This window comes from Meleagris gallopavo, chromosome 7 (assembly GCF_000146605.3).
Source record: "Meleagris gallopavo isolate NT-WF06-2002-E0010 breed Aviagen turkey brand Nicholas breeding stock chromosome 7, Turkey_5.1, whole genome shotgun sequence".
Classification (NCBI taxonomy): Eukaryota; Metazoa; Chordata; class Aves; order Galliformes; family Phasianidae; genus Meleagris; species Meleagris gallopavo.
In genome coordinates, this window is record NC_015017.2 from 25,921,749 (window position 1) to 25,933,157 (window position 11,409).

The following is an 11,409-nucleotide window of genomic DNA, read 5'->3' on the forward strand; positions in this document are numbered from 1 at the left end:
AAAAAAAAAAAAAAAGCAGTAAAAATAGAAATAAAAGTTAAAACTGAGCATAATTTGCCATCTGCTAGCTCTATTCAATCTCTCATAGTTGTACTGCTTTCCAAGTATCTCCCACCCTCTAAACTGCTGCTTTTTGATTATTTTCCTCAAGATTGCTTTGTTTTCTCCCCATGCTGCATCTTACCTTGTTATTTCCTCTCTACACTTATCCCTCTCCAGGTCATTTTCCATTATGTCTATACCAATGGCTGTTTTTTTGACACACCTCCCAGTTTCATCTCTTCTGCTAGTTTAATTAACACCCCGATTGCACCCTCTCCAAGCTCATTAATGAAGATATTAAATAAATCCAAACCTTGTATTTCTGCTTGCAGTGCCCCTAACAACTCCTCCCCATAATCCCGTATGTTCCCATTAACAATTGCCCGATGTTTACAGTCCATTAGCCAAGTCTCAATCTCTGCAGCAGCATTCCTGTCCAAACCAATTTGTACTTACATGTCACAAGATTATTTCAGACACCTATACACACTCTTTTCTTTAAGTTTATGGACCAGTGAAGCTGCAGTTTTTAACCAACTGAGATTCTGCCCGTATGCAGCTCAGTCTGGTGCTTTTCTTTCATCTGCTAATGCTGAACTTGTGCAAAAAGCGATGGTGTTTGATTTCTTCCTTCTCAGCATCATGGTCCCAACTCAGCTGTCAGTTCCACCTAAGCACCTTTCATTTCATCAGAGTATCTGATATGTTGCCTTTCCAACATTAGTGCGGGTTTCAGATATTAACACTGACACAAATTTGTTTCAATGAGTTTCCACCACTGTAACTAAAAGCATAGACGAGTCAATCCCATTTATTTCTCCAGGTTTCACTCTCTGCTATGGCCTTGACTCTGCCAAATTTTAAAGACCAACTGGGGTTTAACACTCCCTTGATATGTTCTGCTGAATGGGGAATGTTGAGGAATATGTTACTGACTGTGAACGTATGCTTAACAGATATTTGTCTCATCCCCAAATCCAAATGGTATTTCTCACACAGAGTTATTAAAGCTACTTGTGTGACTTAAGTGCATCGCACTTGAGGAGCTTAAAAATGACTCAATTAGCTGGGAGGAAATTGGCCTGCATTCTTACGAACGCTTTTGTGTTACCTTTGCATTTCATGGTACTGGGAGTTTGCCCAAGGTCTGTGATATTTATAAAGGTAATTGGAGTTGTTCATTAGCTGGTTCTCACAGGCTCTGGGATACAGTCCATCTAAATTCATTCCTCCACTGATTTTCAGTTTTTTCCTTTATTCACATGCTTAGTGCCAAATCTCAGGACAGCATTAGAGCTGATTTAATGAGGAATCCCCCTGTCTACAGGAGAGTGCAGGCAGAGCTGTGCCTGCTTTCCCTATGCCAAACCTGTTGTGCACATAAAAACGATGCACTGGGGGAAGGTGTCAATGGCTGAAATGTTTCTGCAAGCTTCAGTTCTGAACACTGGTACAACTATCTATCTTGAACGTATGCAGCTCCATTTCTTTAGAATTCTACCTAAATATCTATCATTTGCTACTGGAGATATTCCAGATGAATAGTGAGGCAGCTCCCCTCCAAGTATAACACTAAGTTTATGTTTTCTGGTACTTACTGTTTGTCCAATATTCTCTTCTGCCTTTACTTTTAGCTCCCTGCTTTCATGGCTCCCTTTAAACTCTTCTGCAAACACGTAATTATTTCTTCCTCCATATGTTGGAGGCACTGAGGATTTCCCACTGTGAGTGTTGTGCATACCAGTGCCAGCCAGAGCTTTGTGGAGATGAGGAGGGAAGAAGCACTTGAAGAACCCGGAACAAGGGAGAACCATTAATTTTTAGCAAATGGGACTGGGGTGTATTTGAAATATTCCTGTTCTGGCCAGTAGAGGGAAGTAATGTAAGTACACAGCTTTCCATGCAGTGTGGTTTTGTTATCCCCATTCCTGGAGTTCTTTGTTTAATTCTCCTTCCAGCACAAGTGAGTGGGTAGGGGAGATACATGTAAACCCCTGAGAAATTAGAAAAGGTAAAATTGCAAGACAAAAGTGATATCAATTATTAGATCCCCTAGTTTAGCTGGAAAACTCAGATGAACATTTGAACACAGCTGTCCAGGTCTGAAATAGCAGGTCATATGCTCAAAAACCTGAGAGATTTTTTCCACTGATTCCTTGATCTGAATAAAAAAATAATCAAAATCAAACAAAACTTTTTGTTCATGCCCACACATCATCACAACTCCTGCAACACACCCTAAAGAAAGTTGGTGCAAACATCCATGATGACTAGCATAGAGTATGAGAACAGCACAGACCATATTCCTGACCTGAGTGCAAAGCAGATCCACCTGATCATACAAGGAGGAGGAGAGAAGCTTAAGCCAAAACCAGAAAATCTAGCAGGATGAATATGAAGCATCTATCCCAAGCATGATTTAAAACTTCTCAATATTGCTGAAAGAGGAAAGCAAAAAGTCATCCACAAAGCTGGATCTCACAAAACGGTATGCAAAGGGTAGCACGGTGGATTCTCACCTCCCAGAAAGCAATAACAATCCTGTGAATTAATAAAGAGCTTTCATGAAGAATGGATGAAGGGGAAACTAATTTCCTTTGGGGGACCATTGGCAGTAGGTGTTTTGCATCCCTGAGGGCACGGGAGCAAGGAAACTGCTCAAATTGGCAGTTCCCCCTGTTCTTAAATAATACATCTACATGAGGGTGATATCTGTGACATGCACACAGCTGCCTGCTGAGCTGGTCCTGCCCTGGGGTGAGGACACCTCCAAGAGATGCACAGTGCTCCACAGGCACAGCTGTCCCTGGACACCCACACCTCTAGACACGCTTGACTGCTCAATTTGACTCAACCCAATGATATAAAGGGGAGAAAAGACACTAATAGAGTTTGACTGAGATGCACCACTTAATCCTTTTTTCCCCATCAGTAAGCTCTCCTGCTTTCTCTTCCTAGCATGCATTATGTAAATTGAGAGTCCCCTGAAGTGATATTTGCGACTGCAGGATCATACAAGAAAGGACACAATGCTTCTTTGCCAACACAGCCCCCTGCCCCTACTATTCTTTTTCAAATAATACCATACTCGCAGTAAGTACTAAAAATGTGTACTCTACCATTCAAGCACTTAACGTTCTTAAATGCCACTTTGTTCAGAGGAAATAGTCATTGTAAGACATGAAATTTATTGGGAACAAAATTTATGTTTCAATTTGATTTACTATATTTGTATATATGTGTGTATTTATTTTATTCTAGCTGATTACATCAGCTAAATCTCTCTCTAAAACGCCATGCAGCTCAAGCAAATACTTAAGGAAGGTTGCTGGTAACTTATTGACAATGTTGGGATTCATAACTGCTGGCTTTCATCTCAGTTTTACAGCAACTTCCTGGGACCTGCGTGATGCACAGTGAAAGGGCCACTGGGAAAAGACAAAGCTCTTATCACAGTGCTATCAGTCTAAGGGCTACGATCACTACAAATAAATGGGTTAGCGAATTTTAGTTGAAATAGTAACACACTAAATGAAGCAATAGGACACAAAGGCCCTACGTTTTCCATGCCAGAAAGAAACAAACGTCCTCAGAGACCAAGGTTGACTGAGACAAACATTCCTCCGGCAGTGATGGCAGTTAAAGCTCATTTAAACTAGAACCATTGACTGTCTCCCTGCTACAAAATAGGTGTGATTTTCAGTGGCAGTAAAAATGACCATCGCCAAGAGAGAGACATTTAAAATCCATACGGACTTCCACTTTCTTATATCCCGAGCTTTACTTCATTTTGCAATGCTGGAAGCCATGCCAAACACTCAGTCTGTTGTTTTATTCAGAAGGATTCTTCTTCTGAACACAGAATTGGTTTCTGTTTCGTAACCCTCCACATTGATATTTTATTGCCATGAATTATTCGTGATTACTAAGTGTGGATCACAGTGTCTAGAGACTTTTGACATCTGATCTGCATTCTCATTTGATTCTCAACAGCACTGTTCTCAATTTATTAAAAAATATTCATTCTATTTTCTATTTTATTTGGAGTTCCAGGAAATCAAGTGAATATTCTACCATTTCCTGGTAGGTGAATTTATATTTGCTATATAATTTGGGGCAATTACAGGACTCACAGTCCTACCCAATCTAATGTGCATTTTTCTGGTGTTTTCCTGAAAAATTAAGGCACAAGTTGAAACATAAAATATTTAGTTTCCATTTTTCACTGCCATTTCCTGCAATCTCACTCACTTTTTATTTCACATTCCCCCACATATATTTACTCTTCAACACAAACCACTATTTTGCTTGAGCACAACTTCAGTATTTGACCCCTAGCGTCTGTGAGAGCAGCAGTGATGCCTAAAACGGATGCAGTGCTTGAGTGCCTCCCTAGCTTAGTTGAGGCAACAGTACAGAGGGTTTGACTGCATGACTAATGACTATGCTTAAGGAAGGAAGGACAAAGGGAAGTCTGTCCAGCACAATCAAGAAGAAAATCTGCAGAATCATCATCACAACTATCCTGCAAGCTTTTATTTCTCACTAATCACATCTGGCTTGATCCAAAGGCCATTGGGTTTTGGATTTGGACCAACATGCAGATGCCTTTGCCTGTCCATATCCCATGTAGAGTAGAAAATTGGCTCTCCTTATTGGCAGAGGACTTAGCAATAGGAAGATGTTCACTCCAAACCTTTTCTTCATGTGCGGCAGCTCGCAGTTCCTAATTCTCCAGGGCTCAACACTGACCCTACATCCTCCTGCTCCGACTCCGCTATCATCTGGCTTTCCATTGGCACGATGCTAAATAAGCAACTTGCATGAAAAGACACCAACCAACTGAAGCAAGACGTCAAAAGAGAGGTTCTTCCCTTTGCTTTGATAGCCATATTCTAAATAATCATTGTGGCAGTACTGGGAAGGTCATAGATGGTTCTGTAGCCCATCGTGCCAAAATGTGAAGAGTAGATAATTTTTATTTCATTATGCTCTTGTTCTGCACAGACTTCAATATTGTCAAAGTGCTGTATGAACTTTAACCAATTAATGAAACATGAACTGCTTATTAGGTGACCCAAAAGTTCTCTCCCCTACAATCTGTGAATAACAAATGAAAATCAACGTGCTGCTGGTAAATGCATATGCATGAAATCTTTTAAGACATCATGGCTAAAATAGCTAATAATAAACCTCGCAGCATTCCTGAGAAAGTAAAACAGGAAGGGAAAACCAGCCAGCAAAAATAACACATTCTTCTGCAAAACACTGCCTAGGCAAGTTAGCGTCAGCAAAATGATCAATAGGTCACCATTCTGTATCATATTTACATCTGATCTGCATTACTGCATTGCTAGGCTGAAATGCCCAACAAGGCTCAGATCAGCTAGCACTTTCTTCATTAAAATCTGCCTTCATATAAAATTCACCTTGATTTATGAGTCTGCCTTCAGAGCTGTACATTTGAATGCAACATTGCCAAACCTTCTACTGTGTTCTACTGTACCTGCTGGTTGGAGAGCAGAGATATTTCAAGATGAAAATAAACTAAAGATGGCTGCAGAAGGCTGAGTATTATCAAAGAATGTGAATAATAGGCTTTTGCATATGCTCAGCCTTCTGCTACTATCACATCACTGCGTATCATCATTTTTGTTACTGAAAAACAAGCCTGCATGCTATGTTTTTCTTTAATCGCGGGTACATTAACTTCTCCATGCACACACACACACACACACACATGCAAAAGCCTACAATTCTTTTGCTTTCACCAACTAAAAATGTTTGGGGAATTTTTTTTTATTTATTTATTCGCATCTGCTGTGTATACTTATTTGGTTTTAGAATCTGGAATTTCAGGTGTTTTCACTTCCTTTCATAAGTACACACTTGAAATTCAGATGGGCTCATATACAAACTCAGTCCAACTCCCATTTTCCAGGAGGTAAATTTTAGCTCCTTCATCACTTGAATGTTAATTGTGAAGCATCACAATAAAACCGCACGTTTCTTGAAGGCAGGAAAAAATTCCCTCCTGACCCTAAGAAAACTCTGCCAGTTATTCCTAAATATAAAAAGCTGGCTAATAATAAGTTCTGTAATTACACAGCACAGAGCACACAGAACCTTCCGCTTACTACACTAACACTATGTTCTTCTAGGCAACGCTGAGGAGTGGCGAATTTGTATTATTAAATAAGAAATTTTCAGGCAAGACTTTAAGGAAGGAGGGCCAATAGAGAAGATAAACACAAGGAAATATTTTACACGAACAGAGAAAAGGGGCTCCACTTGATAAATAAATCTTACCTCTTCCAAAAATCTATTGCCTTGCTCACCATTCTGAATATGACTCTGCAAGTAGTCCTTTGCACCTAAACATATAGTTTTTGCCTATCAAATGACTGCAGGTTGATGCACCTGAACTGTTTCACCTCCTAATGTTCTGTAAATAAGCCTCATTTGGTATGTCTTTCATAATGCCTAAGTCTTTTCTCCTCGAGCCTAACTCATACAGTCCCTCCCAGCTACGTAATGCCTTCCTCTAAATAAACTACATTTTAAAAACTTGATCTAGTGCCTCTGCACTTTGTGTCCATCAGAAGAAGTCTCTAGCAGCTGCTCACTGTTGCTACACACTAGATCAAGTATTCAGAGATGGATCTATCAAGGAGGTCAACTCCCTCCTGATACTTCATTAACTAATCTGCTGCTATTTTAAACTTTGCTCGGCTTTGTTATTACTTCTACTTCACTGCACCACTTTGCACAGACATATTGCTTTTCAGAACCCATTTACCCAATCAATCAAGATCATTCTGGGAACAACCTCATTCTCTTCTAAATTTTAACTATTCTTTCTACTTCAGCATGATCTGATGGAAGAGGATAATATAAATTATGAAGAAAATGTTAATATAAAGCCAATCCTGCAGTGACATACTTTTCCCACAAAAGAAAAACAAAACAAAACAAAACCAAAAACAAACCACCTGTCTTTTGCCTTCATTGTTTGCTATGCAAGAAAGAAGGTGATACCCTTTCTCACCTTCATTCCTGGAAGACTTTCTCACTTGCATCTTCCTATTAACTTTGTCACAACTCCTCACATAACTGAAAGTTTTACTGTCATAGTTTGAAGCTTCTAGGATCAGGTCCCAGTTCTTTACCTGTCTTAATAATTTATTACCTAACCCATGTATACAGAGCGTGTAGAATAATACATCCCGTGAAACTTTGTTAAAAGCCTCTGAAAATCCCAATATGTCTGCTGCTTGCCTCCCATCTAGATCAATATTTATTTAATTTAAAAAGGAATCCAATTTGCCTGACATGATTTACTTTCCACAAATCTGTGCTGACTCGCATTACGATGCTGCATCCTTATTAAACTGTATGCAATTGTAGCCTTATAATACTAGAAAATGTATTTCCAAGGCAGCAGGATCCTCTGAGGGGTTACAATGCCCAGCCCAAGGAATTCAGTGCATTCTTATTGCCCAGCTGGTCTGTTATTTTCCAGCTCACACTGTTTTCCCTTAAAATGCCAGAACAACACTGACTCTTTTCAAATGACTTGATACAAGCTCTTAATTCTGATGCATATTTACGTATTCACACTGCAAATCATGGTCATATATCAGGAGTCCTCTTGTGCCCAGAGTTATAAAGTCCCTATGTTGAAACAACCCCAACACCCAGGGTGTTCAGCCTGTGGCAATGGTCCCACAGCTGATCACAATGTTGGGTCTCAGTCAGGAGCCAGTGCAGATCAACAGAAACAGACAATCATAATGTCAACAGCACATTGCTTTACGAAGGAATGAGCAGCTGGAGGATTTATTGCTGCTTTGTATTCACATCCCAAACAATGCTCTGCGCTGTTCAATTCACCTTAGGCAGGCTGTTCTTCCCACAGTGACACAAAAAGCACTGCACCTGTCCCACTGCTCAGCTCTCTGATCTCACATTTCACCTGGAGACCAATCCTCATACAGAGTGGTGTGCTACTGTTTCAGCATCTCGTCTCCTGCACCCTTAGTCCTGTCTTCTCAGAGAACAGGTGATGTTCACCTTAGCAAGCAGATGTGCCAACAGAATACATCTCTTCAGTATTCTCCCAAGGCTTCAGCACCCAAGTCTACAGCTATCATTAAATTTCTGCATGGCTGCCTGGGGATAAATCCTGTCCAATCCTGACAGAGGGGGCAGAACTCTCTTTGCTTTCTCATTTTCTCCACTTTTGCAGTTCACAAAGCATTTCCAGAATCTCATCCTACCAATAAGCATTTTCCCAGCTATTTGTCAATGAAGTTTCAGTTTTTATTCTTCCTCCCCTCCGTTTCCTCTTTACTACGCGCTAACAAAGCAGTGAACTGAGCTCTTACTGATTTCTTAGAGGACAATTTGTATATGTACAATAGTCAGAATGGCCTGGTGTGTGTTGGTATGTACTTGCCAGACTGGCATTCATCAGGACTGTGAAACAGAACAAAATCCCATTGCAGTAATGAGACTTTTTAACCCCTTTGTAACAGTATGGCTAAATGCCCCTTCAGCCCCACATACAATGGCAACAGCTGGGCGCAGAAAACACCAACCTACCCAATTCAAACCGTGACATAAATACAGAATTGTTCAGGCAGTATCGAGCTGTTTGTGGCATTTCCCATCGAGTACCCTACCTTGAACTCCATGGGGGTGTACTTCTCGTTCTTGGGGGTTGTGTTGCCCTTGTAATGAAGATGGTTGGGAGTGGTTGGGTGGATAACGGTCGACTCCTGGGACTGCCTCTGACAGCGCTGGCAGTACACGTAAATCACAAACGTTAAGAGGCTAGAGCCAAAGAAGCAGGAGACCCCAGTGGCAATCAGATGGATGAGACTAAAACCTGCAAGGGAAATGACAGGAGACGCTATTTTTAAAGAACAGCCTTTTTCCCTCTCCCGACAAGACCACAGGTGCAAATCACAGCCGTGACATCTCAGGATCAACTTTAATAAGCTGTTGAAGCCCGAGTCTTACGTTCCAACATAAACTGACATAATCTCCCCGAAAATCAGTCTCCCCACTGCAGCTCTGCCTTGTGCAGTTTAACAATTTCATGCATTGATTTCTCAAAGCTCCCACCCTGTCTTTCCTCTCTCCCCTCTATTGATATTGAATCTAAACATTATGTTAAGCTGACAGCTAAAGAAACGAGCCATACAAACAATGCACATTAACGGATTCCAAAGTGTGTGTGTGTCATGGAAATAAAGGGATAAAAATCCTCAGTGTTTCTCTGAAGGGGAAGGAAAGGAGGGGAAAGCCCTCTCTGTCAGCTGCCCGAAATGCCTATGGGACTGTGTGTGGGGTGAGTGAGATACACAGTCCTCCCCCGTGTAATCCAAGCATACTCAGCGTTCTTGCTTATTCACAGGGGAGTGCTGCTTGGCCACCTCTGCACTACCTCTGAGGAGTATTTGTACGGCTAATGGTGAAACAGCAGTCACCGAGGGAATGAGAATCATAGGGAGGAAAAAGGAAAGGGGGTAACTGCTGAAAAAAACCTGCTTTGTTAGCTTCCTCCACAAAGACAGGAAGGCAGTCGCAGGCAGGTGTCGGTGCGGTAGCAACAATGTGAATATTTCCAAAGGAAAAGGCTCCTGGTCCAAAGCCTCCTGCACAGATCTCTCCACATGGGATTACAGCAGCACCCTACGAGCCCTAGGAAGAAGCTGTAGCTTCCAGGTGTGCCCCGTGCACTGGGAATACCTGACTCCCAGCTCTGGCTGTTAGGAGAAGAGTGTCAAAGAGTACTCCTTGCTCTGCCCTCCCTTTGGAGAGTCTCAAACCCCACTGTAAAAGGAACTGCCAAAAAGATCCCCACCAACACCAGAACAAACATTAGAGATCCTTACAGCCACCAAGTTAACGAAGCAACCAGAGACATTCTTGCGTAGCAATAATTTACGACCCTTCTGTATTTTGCTGTGTTGCACTGGGGAATCTACAGAATAAGAATCAGCAAGGATGGCCCCAAATATTACTGTCTTCTAATGCTTTTTCTTTGTAATTTTTCAAGCAAGAATGACAGGGGACAAATGCCTGGGAAGGATGCCCGACTGCTTGCCCCCCTAGGACAGCTGTCCCGGAGGATGGCCATACTGGCTCAGTGGGGACTGCAGTGGCAAAATTCTTATACTACTTAAAAAGCCAATTCATTTGGGCAGACTGCTGTGTTGACTTAACTGTGTGCAGAGAAATGGAAGGGACTACTCTGAAAGTGGCTTTAAATGAGGTTCATTCTTAATCTGATCACGGTGTGCATTTTTTGGTGCCATCTTACATTTTAACTGATACGCTTTTCAAATACAGAATTCTGCCCATTAGTCTGCTGCACTCCTCTAATCTTTAGTTAAAGAATATCCTCCTGAGTTTAAAAGGAACCAAACCAACAGAGTCCTACAGCAAAGTAAAGCACTTCAATCATAATTATAGTAAGGAACATACAGAATTTATTAGACTGACAAGCTACATTTATTTTTCAAACCACACTATAAAATTCTACTGCAAGATTACCACTTCCTATTGTGTTCTTACGATGGTCCAAAAAATGGCAGAAAGACAGCTATTTCCTACTGAATATTGTTAAGATATTTACAAAAAAACATTTCCTTTCTCAAAAATCTCAGCCTACTTTACCTCACTTGTGAGAGCTAAAACACAGACCTGTAACATCATTTAGTGAAGCTACATGATACCATTTCATTCTCCTTCCATCCAGCTTTGCTTATATTGAACTGAATGTCTCAGTACATTTCCCAATTCACTTCAGTAGGAAATTCTTCTTAAAACACAGAATCATAGAATATCCATAAAGTGCTCCTACATTTCACTCTCTCCTTTCAAAGAACCATCTGATTTATCAGGTGGGTTTTAGCAGTACCTGAGACAAAAATTATTTTGTCTGCAGTACGCAAATCCCAGTGGGAAAGCTTTCTGGTTCCTCACTTGGAAAATACAGATATTCTGAGATACATCAACGCATTTTCTGTTGATTGGCTTTCTTGCCAAATACTATAGAATTCTAAGTAATAAATGACATTAGTGATGGTAAGATGTGACAGTAGCAAGTATAATGCTATTAGAAAAAGAAGGAAATGTGAATAGAGAGTATAAGTGCAGAATGCAACCCATAGGAAGGAGTCCTGGAACTGAACAAGATATATTGCACTCTCTGGAAGGGAAGGACTGATGCAGAAAACCATCTGTCATATTGTAGGTGTTGAAATCTTATTTACATTGATTGAAAAATCAATTGATTGTCCAACAGTTACAAACACAGTGGCTGCATTTCCATTCCACAGGTGGCATGCTTTTTTT

At 40.9% G+C, this 11,409-nt stretch overlaps 1 protein-coding gene across 1 annotated transcript in view; it reads right to left on the reverse strand.

The window, feature by feature from the left end:
- LOC100546910 (semaphorin-5B) overlaps positions 1 to 231 on the reverse strand; it is a 37,952-nt gene extending 37,721 nt beyond the window's left edge. The window contains exon 1 of the mRNA XM_019617405.1: positions 185 to 231. Within this exon, the coding sequence (XP_019472950.1) occupies positions 185 to 231 (47 nt within the window). The remainder of the gene's footprint in view (positions 1 to 184) is intronic.
- Between the last annotated feature and the right edge of the window lie 11,178 nt (positions 232 to 11,409).